Here is a 12,815-nt window from a genome sequence, read left to right on the forward strand (position 1 = left end):
CAAGACCCTGTGTCAAAATAAAAAATAAAGGATTGGGAATGTGGCTCAGTGGTTAAGTGCCTCTCCATTCAATCACTGGTACAAAAAAAAAAAAAAAAAAAAAAAAAAAAAGCAAATGTTAAGTTTGGGGTGTGGCTTAGGGGTAGAGCACTTGATTAGCACACATGAGACCTTGAGTTCAAACCCTAGCACCACACATTCACACAAAGGTTTTTATCTAGTTTGTTTTTTTGGTACTGGGTATTGAATCCAGGGAAGTTTCATAACTGAGCTACATCCCTAGTTCTTTTAAATTTTTCTTTGAGGCTGTCTTCAAACCTGCAATCCTACCTCAGCCTCCTGAGTCACTGGGATACAAGCATGCATTATCACACCCAGCACAAAAAGTATTAAAAAGCAAATATCTTGGCAGTCACACTCTGACTTATGTATTTAGAATAAAACTTAAAAAGTGGGTGCTGTGGAATAAGGCTAGCTACTTGGGAGGATGAGGGAGGAGGATCACAAGTTTGAAGTCAGCCTGGGCAACTTGGTGAAACCATCTCAAAATAAAAATTAAGGCTGGAGGTGTAGCTCAGTGGTAAAACACCACTGGGTTCACTCCTAGTATGAAACACACACACACTGTTCAATCTACCAACTGCACTGATTGGTAATGTGCCCAAAATAAGTGCTATTTCGTGTAGGAGGTAGGTACAAGGATATTCACTTCGCTAAAGTACTGTTTGAACAGAAAAAGCAATTATCAGCATCTTTTTTTTGGCGCTACAGGGGATTGAAGCCAGGGTCATCTTACTACTGAGCCTTTATTTTTAAAATTTTGAGACAGGATCCTTCACTAAATTGCCCAGGGTCTCCAAACTTTCAATCATTCTGCCTTATCTTCCCAAGCAGCTGGATTATAGGTGTGCCACCATACGTAGGCGGCAACATTCTTAATGTTTACCAACATAAGTCAAATGAACATCCATAATACACTTTAGTATTATGAATTAATACTTTTTTTTAAAGTTACATAACATAGGCACTATAAAATTTGCTTAAAACATGAACATCCATATTATGGATTACTATGAGGTAGGTAAAAAGCATTAGATGAATAGGGGATTTGACCATTAATTTTGGTGTGACAACAGAGCTAAGGGATGCCCAGATCATTGGTAAAACATTTCTAGGTGTCTGAGTTTTTCTGAAAGAGATTGCATTTGAATCAGCAGACTTAAGATCACCCAGAAACCCCTCCTCAATGTAAGTAGGTTTTATCAAATCTGTTGAGGTCTTAAATAGAAAAAAACTTGCTTGAGTGAAATATCCATCTCCTGTGCTCAGACTCAGTGCTCCTGGTTCTTGAACCTTCAGAAGTGGACCGGGGCTTATAGCAATGGCTCTGAGTTCTCAGGCCTTTGGGTTGGGACTGAATTGCACGAACTCCTTGGTTCTCTACTTTGTAGACAAACCATGAGTGAACTTCTTGGCCTCTGTATCACATGATCCAATACCTATTAAATTTTTCATACCCTCATCACATTGGTTTTGTCTCTGGAGAATCTTTAAAATAGGTGGTGACCAGATCTGATTTCCAGAATGTATTTTTTTTTAAAAGAAACAAGTTACAGAATAAAATTTGCTTAAAACGAACAAGGAATTGTGACTATTTTTTGTACACATCAGAAATGCACAGAAAAATATCTGCAAGGGTGTACATAATAGTTTCCTTTATACAGGGTTCTGGAATTGGAAATGGAGATCACGGGGCCATTTACTTTAAACTAATATTTTATTATGGTGTGAATGTATTTATGACTTAATTTTAAAATTCAGCTATGCTGGTCATGGTGGCACACACCTTTATTCCCAGCAGCTCCAAAGACTGAGGCAGGAGGATTGCAAGTTCATGACCACTCTCAGCAACTTAGCTAGGCCCTACGCAACTTAGTGAGACACTATCTCACAATAAAATATAAAGGGGCTGGGAACATGGCTCAGTGTTTAAGCTCTCTTGGGTTCAGTGCCCAGTACCAAAAATAAATTCAGCTACTTGGTAGATTTAAATGTACCCTTTAATTTGGATACTAAACAGTATTTTACCCAACAAATGAGAGGGAAAATAACATGAATTAGAGGACATGCCAACTACCTGACATCTGAGGCAACTGAGGCAGAGGCTCCCTGAAAACCAAAACTATCAAAACTTGTAAATTTTGTCCATGGAGCTACTTTAGGGCAACATAATTCAACCCATTATTGAGTACGCTTTGTGAGAAGACTTGTGACAGGCATTGATACACACTAATATTCACAAGCATTTCATATGATCCTTGACACAATATAAAGGAACTACGGGGAGCCCTGGCTTTTAGATGAGTTTCATAGATAGTACAATGAGTCTTATTGTGATAAGATTTAAATCTGGATATGATTGAAACAGTACTTTGATGTTAAGAGAACAAGTGTAGTCTCTACAATCAGAGTGAACTTCAAAAGCCTAATTTCACTCAATCTACCTCCCCATCTCCAATTCAATCCAGATTATAATGTTAGACTAATTTTCCTTAAGATCTCTCACTAGCCACCAATTCTGTCATTTGGTCCACCTCTCTTACTCCTTTTCAGGTGCCTTATGCCTCACTTTCCTGAAGTCCTTTGGATTTCCATTTCCAATTGTTCCATATTGCACAATCTCCTAGTTGCAGTTTGAATTACTTCTACCCTGAAGCTTTCTCATCCTGACAATCTCAAAGGCTGGACCAAATGTTGCAATGTCAGAAGTGCAATCCTGTTTCCTCCACAATCAATTACTAAATTGTATCCTACAAATGTATATTCTCATCCCCCTTTCTCAGTGTGTGACCATGTTATCTCAAGAGAAATCTGGAGATCAAAGTGAAAAGTTGGAAGAAGACCTAGATTATCTAAACCATTTTTCTTCCTCATGCAAAGGACATCTTTCCTCTAAAACTAATGCCCAATTCCCTGGACTCCATTCCATACTTCAGGCACTGAGCTTCTCTCCTTTTCCTGATGCATTCAAAGATACTCATCAAACTTGTTAACAAATCCTTCAACTTCCCTGTTTTTCCTTCACTTACTCTTCCCCTTACTTTTGCAATGTCAACCAAAAATTCCACCCCAGGTTTCCATGCCATCCTGATAGTTGCCTGCCTCTCAAGCTTTTCATCTCAATTTGTTTATTACTCCTGGGCAACATGACCACTTACACATCCACGCGCCCCATCTGTTCTGAGACCTCTCCTAACTAGCACAGCTCTAATAAGCCTCCAAATAGGCTACGCAATTATTACCTACTAACCACTCGAAAGCACAGGAAACAAGATTTTGGGGATAAGGGGTTCACCCAAGTTATACAGCTTGTAAGAGACAGGGGGATTGCTTGAGCCTAGGAGGTCAAGACCAGTCAGGGCAAAATAGACCCTACCTCCAAAAAAGGGGAGCAGAGCTGGAATCTAAGTTCAAGTTACCTCCAAATAAACACACCCAGTGAAGCTTGGAAGTCAGCTTTTGATAGAAATTGGCCTACATTTTAAACATATTCCTGAATTTCCAAGATGTACTATAGCTTTATAGTACTTAAATCTGTTTGTTTCTTCACTGTCCCCAAATTATCAAAATTTGGGAAAGGCATGAAAAACCAAGCAATCCACCATATTATTTGCATATTTGTCTTATTTTCCTATATACTATAATTTTATAGGAAAACTTTATAGTCTTTTGTGCATCAGGAGGCTAGAACTCTACCCATGTGGGAAATGTATTTGCATAAGAAAATAAAGTCACTTTCTAATTATCATGATTTTTCAATGAGAGCAGTCAGTTATGGTTGTGTACATCCAAGCCCAGGCGTTTGCGTTTAAGGAAATGAGCCTCTGATTGATGTTTATCAATCTGCCTCCTAACCCTGACTCACCAACAAGTTTAAAATCCAAGGACTTTAACAGATTTGCAACATGTCAAAAGAACCTTTATTCCTTTTTTAACAGCTTCTTATGCTTTCTTTCCAGATGCCTTTGGAGCAGGTGCTTTCTGGGCTGGAGTTTTCTGACCCTTCTGAGCTTTAGGAGGCGGTGCTGCCTTCTGGCCTGAGGCTTTCTGGGTAGGAGCCTTTTGGGCTGGAGCCTTCTTGCCTGCTGCAGTCATCTTTTTTGCTGGAATTTTAGCTTTAGCAGCAGCAGCTGCTGCAGCTGCAGCTGCAACTGCAGCCTTAGCAACAGGTGCTTTTTTGGGAGAAGCTTTCAAGATAGCTGCCCTCTGAAGCTTCTTAACTTCATTCTTGATTATTCTGTTCCTCTGAAAAGTGTAAATGTAAGAAAACATTTACTATATATGCACACAAAACTGACGTATTTTAAAGGACATTAAGTAGCCCATTCTCCACAAATCCAAATAAAGAGAACAATTTTTTTAAGGAGACCATGAAATTAAGCAAATAAGGACACTCCCTTTTCATGGTAAGCTCCAAAGAGGTTAGGAGTCTGAAAAGAGAATTGGTTATTGTTTCCTTATCCAGAAGCAAAGTTACAGAATATAGATTTAAAAACTTACCATTTTTTTTGCCTTCATGACTTTATAGCGATCAAAATCAGTCATCTTGGCTTTCTATTAAAAAAGAAATTAAAAATTATCTCATGCTTTCCAAAAGAGACAAAACCAGAATACAAATGACTCAAAATCATTACCCTTTCTCTGGCATCAATTTTCTTGGCCCATCTTGTGGCTGCCCATTTTGTATTGATATCTGCCTTCTGCCAGGCTTGTCGAACATACTTCTGGCGGGCACTAGAAAGAGCAAGACCACCGATTAAGCAATTGGCCTCCTCTGATACTGGGGTTTGAACCCAGGGCCTTGCAGAGTTGAAGCAAGCACTGAGTCACAACCTAAGGCCCTTTTTGTTTTGAGAAATGGTTTCACTAAGTTGCCCCAACTGGCCTTGAATTTGCAATACTCCTGCCTCAGCCTCCATAGCAGCTGGGATTACAGGTATGTGCCACTGTACCCAGTAAGTAACCAAGTTTTCAGGTCACAAATAACCAAGTTTTTTTCCTTTGGGAAGGATCCCATTACACTTTTCACTGTAGTCATACTCAATACACATACCATCTGTCACACAATGTCTTTTACCTACTGAATGGTGTCCACACGGCCAAGATATAAAATGAAGTACAATTTTATCAAAACTGTAATTTAATCCATTTTACCAGACTTAAAATCACCACTGACCACATGTCTCTTACGGTAGTGGACATATAGAAAGCAATTTCCTTTTGTAATAAATGAGAGTTAATCTTTAGGCCTGTTTTTACTTCATACAAAAACTCTATGGCCAAAAATAAAACCCAGTATGTATCACTGAGAGATCAAAGAATTATAAGGGTATACCCAAATAAAACCTAAGTGGGCAGAAACTCCTCTACTGCTGTGATCTTCCATAAGCATCTTTAAGATTCACCCCTAATTGTTCTTCAAATAATGCAATAATGTACAGTCATAGTATCAATAGCATGGACATACTCACTTCAGGCTGTATGAATGGCAAGTTAAAAAAAAAAAAGTACTCAAACATCCTAAATGCACATCCAGTCAAAGGTGTTCAGCATATAGCAGTTTCTCTCCTACTAGGGTTTTTGTTTTCAAGTATAAGTGGCAGATTTTAGGAGATGACACAAATATAAAATACAAATATCTTCTGGAACACGATACAGGTATCTAAAATTATACAACTTAAACCTCCAAAGTTAAATACTTAGTAAATGACACATTAAAAATTCAACTAATGATAACACTACTGAAAAAGACAAGAGTTGCATTATTGTTTTAAAGCTAAAAGTGACTGTGACACCAGAAGAGAGACAGTCAAGTGATCATACGCCATTTTAAGTAAATAACGCCTATTTACTTTTATTTATTGCACTCTCAAGAAAAAGACAACAAAGTGGCAAGACTTTCAAAATTAAACAAACTTTTAATAGTATAAACAAAGCTAGGGAGAGGGGGTTGTGATGATTGGTGGATAGTTACCTGTGAGGGAACTTGAGGATGAAATCAGTGAGCTGCATACATTTGAAAGGCATGGCCTGTCTCCTTACCTGAGTGCAAGGTCCATCAACCAAAGCCTAGAATCCAAAGATTAGGGATTTTAGTGTAAAACATAATAGCAATTAAAATGAACAAATATTCTGTATAATCACTTGTTTTTTCAAGAACCATTCAACCCACATTGCTTTCTGTGTGCCTAAATCTGTTCTCAACTCGTTTTACACATAATAACAAATTTAAACTTAGTGTTTTGTTACAGAACTGGCTAAAAGTTCTGGCACGACTAAATTGCTGGGGCAATACTCCTCTAATCCAGAAGTAATAGCTAACTCAAGTCTGCAAACCCCTACCCACACTGCTTGTTTCCTGAATGGAAAAATAACAAGAGGGTCACTTAAACAATGAACAGTATCTTACAGAGTGTACCATTCACTGCCACGTTAAGTGAAAGTTATGATAGTTTTTGTTACACATACCCTGTTCTGATCAATAACATCTACAATTGCAACCAGCTTTCCAGCATGAGGCCCAAAGGAGACGTAGGCCACCCGGCCAACCTCCACAAAACGCCTGAAAACCTGAAAGGCGAGGGGAGAGAAAACACAGTGAAAATATAAAGGTTTGCTATGAGGCCCCACAGCTTACAGGCAACATGGCTAATTCATAAAGGAAAGATTAAGTGGAACACGCCCAAGTTGTCTAGCGAGGACCTGGATGAACGAAATCCGTACAAGTGGCAGTGGGGGAAAGCAGGCTTCCAGGTACAAGGGTTCTGCGCGCCCCAGACCGAAAGCACCCAATCCAACTTGGCCCCAAAAGGTAGGGAGGCTCCGGCGGTCTCAGCCATCCTGCTTTGGTGGCGGCACGCACGCGTGGCCCACGGCGCGCCTGGGATGCCGGGCCCTCAGCGCAATCACCGGCCGCGTGCCCAGAACTGGCCGAATTCCGCGCAGAGCCCGCCCAGGGGTCCTCACTACGAGCTTCCCAGGACCCTCTGGGTTCCATTCCGGAGCTCAGAATTCCCTGCGAGGAGGAGGTCGAGCAGCATGGCCGCCAGTCCCGGAGCCAGCAGCAGCAAGACTCACCATGTCGGCGGCGCTGGGCGAGAAGGAAGAAGGCCCGCTCGATCCTGCGCATGTGTAGAAGAGTGCCCGCCCCTGACGTAACGAGACGCCGACGTGAGCAGCGACTCACTGGGACCTGCGTGCGTGCGCATGCTCGCTGGAAAACATGGCTGCTCCGGCCAACTGCCTGCTGAGTTTTCGCCGGCATGTGGGATGAAATTGAGTTGGGTGATTTGGATGGGCGAATTGCAGGAAGGTCGTTCTTTCTTAGGCCTTCAGGGTAAAGAAGAATATTAAGGCTGTGTTTTCCCTTAAAACTGTCCGCGTCCCATTTTTTTTTTTTAAAACGTGCTCCTCCAATATTCATTACGCTCCGGGTTTTTGTCTAAACTTTGATGTTACTCATAGGTTAGTACTAGGCCTGTATTTTCGCTTCACATTCTCTCTGTACGTAATCACAGTTTTGTTAACTTTTTATTTTAAAATTGTCTAGATAGAAATGTTACTAAACTGGTAGAAGTAATCTCCATAAACTTTTATAGATTCTCCAAATTTTAGGTTTGCTTTCGCATTATGTCATTTTATCCTGAATAGTTTGAGAGGAAATTGCAGACGTGATATTCCTTTATGGCTACATTCCAATGCGTATTTCCTAACAACAGAGACATTCTCTTACATTGTGGGAACAGTTGTCAAAATCAGGAAACGAATACAGTACTGTTAATTTAGTACACAACCCTTATTTACATATTTTCAGTTGTCCCACTTACATCCTTTGGAGCAAATGGGGAAAGAAAGAAAAAAAAAATCCTAATCCCTGATCTAATGGAGGGATTACAAATTGCCAGCTCTTTTATGCCTTTAAAATCTGTAGCCAGCTGGGTGCTGTGGCGGATGCCTGCAATCCCAGCCGTTCTGGAGGCTGAGGCAGGAGGGATAGCAAGTTCAAAACCAGACTCAGCAAGTGGGGTGAGAAACAATGTAGTGAGACTCCGTCTCAAAGTAAAAAATAAGAAGGGCTGGGGATATGGCTCAGTGGTTAAGCACCCCTGGGTTCAATCTCTGGTACCCAAAATAAATAACATCTATAACTACCCATGCCTGTGGCACATGCCTGTAATCTCAAAAATTGGGAGCCCATGTCGGGAGGATGGCAAGTTTAAAGCCAGCCTCAGCAACTCAGGGAGAGCCTGTCACAAAATATAAAAGTCCTAAGGATGTAGATCAGTGTTAAAGCATCTCCGGATTCAAATTGCTGCTACTAAATAAAATCTATAACAGTTTCTAAGTCTTTCTTAGTCATGATAATGAGGCAGAATAAAGATAGGCAGATAGGCATCTTGGGCCTCTTCAAGGTCAGGTTTCTGTGTAGCAGGACTAAAAAACTACAAACAACAAAAAACCAGGCCCTGCCAAGGTCAGGTTGATTCCTGGGTAAGTATAAAAACTGATGCGACATCTGTTGCCTAGTGACTGGGTCCCCTCCAAAAAAGGCATGATAATGTGGATCAAAAGGTGTGTAAAGAGTTTGTGGACACTGAGTGCCTTACCCAGGGTTGGGTTGGGTGCTAACTTTCTCAACCCTGTGATCCATATAAACCGCTAGACAACAGACACCCTTTGACAACCCTTTCTTGGGAGCCCTCCCTCTTTAAGCACTTTGTTTTCTTCTATTACTCTAATATGTCCTATCACTGTTCTCTCACCCTGTGTCCATGGATTTCTTTCTTCAAATACACATTCCACAATCTCACCCAAAATCACCGTCCTAGTTTTTCCTGTATGCCTCTGGTCATTCTGCTTCTTCCACTCCTATCTCCCTTACAGCTACAGGCCCCTTGAATGTGTTTCCTAGAATGTGTTCCCCTCTCTATTTCCCTTAAGAACCACAATGCAGCCAGGAGTGCTGGCATACTCTTGAAATCCCAGACACTCAGGAGGCTGAGGCAGAAGAATTACAAGTTCGAGGCTAGACTCAGCAACTTAATGAGACCTTAAGCAACTTGTTGAGATTGCCTCAGAATAAAAAAATAAAAAGGCTGGGAATGCAACTCAGGTCTTAAACACCCCTGGCGTTTTAATCAAAACAAAACAAAACTGTCAGGGCGTTGTGGGGCATGCCTGTTATCCCAGAAACAGGAGGCTGAGACAAGAGGATGGTGAGTTCAAGGCTAACATTAGCAATTCAGTGAGGTCTAAGCAACTTAGCAAGACCCTGTCTTTAAACAAAATGTAAAATAAGGGTTGGGGATGTGGCCAAGTGGTTAAGCGCCCCTGGATTCAATCCTGAGTACCCAAAACAAAACTGCAGTACATCCTTGAAGAATCACCTCAAGACCCCTTTCTAAGCAGCAATGGGCTGCTTCAAACTTCTTCCAAGCTGTGTGCATGTGTGCGTGTCTGGGGTTTGAACTGGGTCTGAAACATGTTGGACCAACCCTCTACTAGTGAGCTACATCCCAGTCCTTTTTGCTTTTTGAGTTGCCCAGGTTGGCCTCGAACTTGCTATCCTCCTGAATCACGGTATTAACGCTTGCACCGCGCTGGGCTAAAAGCTCCATTTTACTGGCATGGTAATTTTATACAAGCAAACCTTGTCTACCCACCAGGAGATAGCCGGCGTGCACTTAGCAGCTACAGACGTCAGAAACCAGATGACCAGACTCAGCTGGCAGGCCTGCTACTGGCCTTCCGGAAGGCCCTCCCCTCGCCCAATCACAGAGAGGAAGGGCAATTGTAGGGTGACGCCAGCAATCAAGATGGCGTTCTGGGATCACTCTTAGCTCATTGGACCGCTACCTACCTACAGGGCCACGCCCTCTCCGACGCATTCTACTGGTTCTTCCAATCAGCAGGGAGGGAGGGCAATTCGAGGACGACCCCAGGAGCCAAGGTGGAGCCTATACCTTCTCTCTACTTCAATCAGCCTCTCCCTGTGGAGCCACGCCCCTGCCGAAAGACCAATCACCAAGAGGCGAGGCGTGGTGCACACGAGGTGCCTGAAGGGCTGTTAGGTAGACTTGGGGAGAACTCACCCGGTATTTTGCAGGATAGGTCCTGGAACCCCTCTCACGACCCCCATGCTGCCCCCGGCTCTTGCTCGTTGCAAGGGATATGGATGCGAAGGGCAGGGCAGGCACCCTTCTTCGGGTTCCTGCAGTGGGGCCTCCAGGGAGGGGTATCGCTGGCCCAGGCCAGAAGAGAGACACCGGGGAGGGTAGCAGACGTCCACTTCCTGTTTTGTCACGGGTTCTCTGCTCTACGTAGCCAGGGCTGCCTAACCAGATGGACCCTGGTATTTCTTTCAGCTTCAGCTCAGTGGATGTGTTTCATTTATTTCTCAGTCACTGGAGATGGAGGCCTGTTTGTCCGAAGCCCCAAAGAGAAAGAATTTCTAAGCCTCTTCAAAATGTGAACCAAAAGCTACCCAGAACCCTGACTAACTTTTAAAATTTATTTTGTTTGCGTTGCTGGGGAACCGAAGCCAAGGCCTCCTGCAAGCTAGACAAGTTCTACTACCTCTGAGCTACACCCCCAGCCTTTTTCATATTTTATTTTTGAGACAAGATCTCAAAGTTGCCCAGTCGGCTCAGCCCACTTAAAAAATATATACGTATATGTACATATGTATGTTTTAAAGTTAACACATATTAACTACATATATATGTCACAATGTGACATTTTAATACCTGTAGATATTTTGTAAATATCAGATCAGGGAGCTTTGTGTGGTGGTGGTATGCTTGTAATCCCAATTAGTCTGGAGACTGAGGCAGGATTGCAAGTTCCAGACCAGCTCCTGGTCAATTTAGCTAGACCCTGTCTCAAAATAAAATTGAAATAAAGGACTGGGGATATAGCTCATTTGTGGAGTACTTGCCTAGCATGCCAAAGGCCCTAGGGTCAATCTCCAGAATAATCAGAATAATTGATATATCTGTTACCTCAAATACTTACCATTTCTTTGTGTTGGGAACATTCAAAATCCTCTCTACTAGCAATTTAAAAATATATAAATAATGCCATACTTACCCAACTGCACTATTATAGAACATGAGCAATCATTCCTCCTATCCAATTGCAACCCTATATCCTGTTATCCATCTTCTCTCCAGCCCCCTCCCTCTCCCATGCCTTTTCCAGGCTTTCTTTTTTGTGTGTGTGTGTTTATTTTTTGGTACAGGGATTGAACCTAGAAGCACTTAACCACTGAATCAGGTCCCTAGCCCTTTTTATTTTTATTTATTTATTGTTTTGATACAAGTTATCAGTAAGTTGCTTAGGTCCTTGCTAAATTGCTGAGACTGGCCTCCAACTTGCAACCCTCCTGCCTCAGCCTCCCAAGTCACTAGGATATCAGGCATGTCCCACCCTGTACATCCCCAGGCTGACTTTTTTTCTTGTTCTTACAACCTTTCTGAGGTGTGAGTCAACCCTAAGGTGACCAAATAGGCATGGTAACCATGTGCATGACTATCTGACTTGATGATTAGGTACATGTATATTTAGCAGTAAAATACTTTTGTGTTTTATCTGTTTTCAAAATTTGTAGTCCAGGAACTCTGAAGCTGAGGAAAACAGTGTCCAAACCCAATCAACCTAACACTACTGTGAACAAACCTGTAGTGAGCAAAAATAAGGTCTGTTGCTTCATTGTAGTGAATAAGGTTGCAACAGAGACACCATGGAGCACTCAATAAAAGGAAGGGAAATATAGAGTTAGAGTATTATAGGCAAGTATGAAGTTTAACTGGAATTTAAATGAAACAATGTTTTGAGAATCTCAAAGAGTGCTGGCCTTATAGCACATCACTTAGAGTGCCCGACTCGCATGCTTGAGGCCCGGGTTCGAGTCCCCAGCACTGTGGGATTGCAGAAATAACAAACGAACGAGAATCTCAAAGAAAAGTGAGATTGTGAAAAGGGGTCAACATCAACCCTAGACCATTTCTGAAAATGTTGTTCAGAAAACTCTTTCTGAGGCTTGGCACCAGGCCAAGCTGCTTTTCTGTGATAAAGTCACTTAGATTATGTGAGCAAGAGTGGAATGTTTTATTCTGACAAAATAACTTGAACAGCAAGTTTCTGAAAATCTTTGATTTAAAAAAAATCTCTCTGTAAGAAAGCCATATGCAAAGAAGAGGGTTATTATGACACCTTATACATATAGCATGTCCTTGGCAGAAATATTGTTTCTTGTTAACTTTGCAACCGTCTTTGTTTGTATTTCTTTTTCCTACCTATGAATAGTCATGTAGATCTTACTTTTTCAAACTGGGATAATTTTTACTTACTCTACAGAAATGCTGGTTCTATAAGCAAGAAGGTATTCTGAAGGTTATATCAATAGGGAAATTCTAGATCTTTCCTGTTGCAAAGCAGGAAGTAAACTCACAAACCACGGTGATGACACACTCTGGGACAAGAAGGCTATGCACAATTAGAAGGACATTGGTAAACTAAATTCCAGAAACCTTAGCGAGTTGCAAGTGAAGGTCATCCTAGCAACCTGGTCATTATCTCCTTCCAAATTCCAGTTCCCAAAGAATCTGATGGAGTCGAGAATGGATCAGAGCTCTTGGGATGCAGCACCCAACTCCTTCATTCAGTAATACTAGTATACAAGTTTGTCTAATATTCCAAATGCCTGGATAGTGTGTGTGTGTATTTAACAACCAAGGAGGTCATTTAGGTTTCTG

The 12,815-nt window shown here is 41.7% G+C and overlaps 1 protein-coding gene across 1 annotated transcript; it reads right to left on the bottom strand.

Moving 5' to 3' along the window:
• Positions 1 to 3,962: 3,962 nt before the first annotated feature.
• Rpl14 (ribosomal protein L14) lies at positions 3,963 to 7,191 on the bottom strand. The gene is made up of 6 exons (XM_047531976.1): positions 7,138 to 7,191; positions 6,529 to 6,630; positions 6,035 to 6,129; positions 4,695 to 4,794; positions 4,561 to 4,614; positions 3,963 to 4,305 (listed from the first exon to the last, which is right to left on the bottom strand). The coding sequence occupies exons 1-6, from the start codon at positions 7,138 to 7,140 to the stop codon at positions 4,003 to 4,005; spliced, it is 657 nt and encodes a 218-aa protein (XP_047387932.1). The 5' UTR covers positions 7,141 to 7,191; the 3' UTR covers positions 3,963 to 4,002.
• Positions 7,192 to 12,815: the final 5,624 nt, after the last annotated feature.

This window comes from Sciurus carolinensis, chromosome 17 (assembly GCF_902686445.1).
Source record: "Sciurus carolinensis chromosome 17, mSciCar1.2, whole genome shotgun sequence".
Classification (NCBI taxonomy): Eukaryota; Metazoa; Chordata; class Mammalia; order Rodentia; family Sciuridae; genus Sciurus; species Sciurus carolinensis.

What these genes read in the sequence shown, in the direction of transcription:
- Rpl14 (XM_047531976.1), bottom strand. An exon ending in AAATTGATGCCAGAGAAAGG is followed by an intron (nt 4,615 to 4,694) that starts GTAATGATTTTG and finishes CTTTTTTAATAG; the next exon opens with AAAGCCAAGATGACTGATTT. An exon ending in TCATGAAGGCAAAAAAAATG is followed by an intron (nt 4,306 to 4,560) that starts GTAAGTTTTTAA and finishes TACACTTTTCAG; the next exon opens with AGGAACAGAATAATCAAGAA.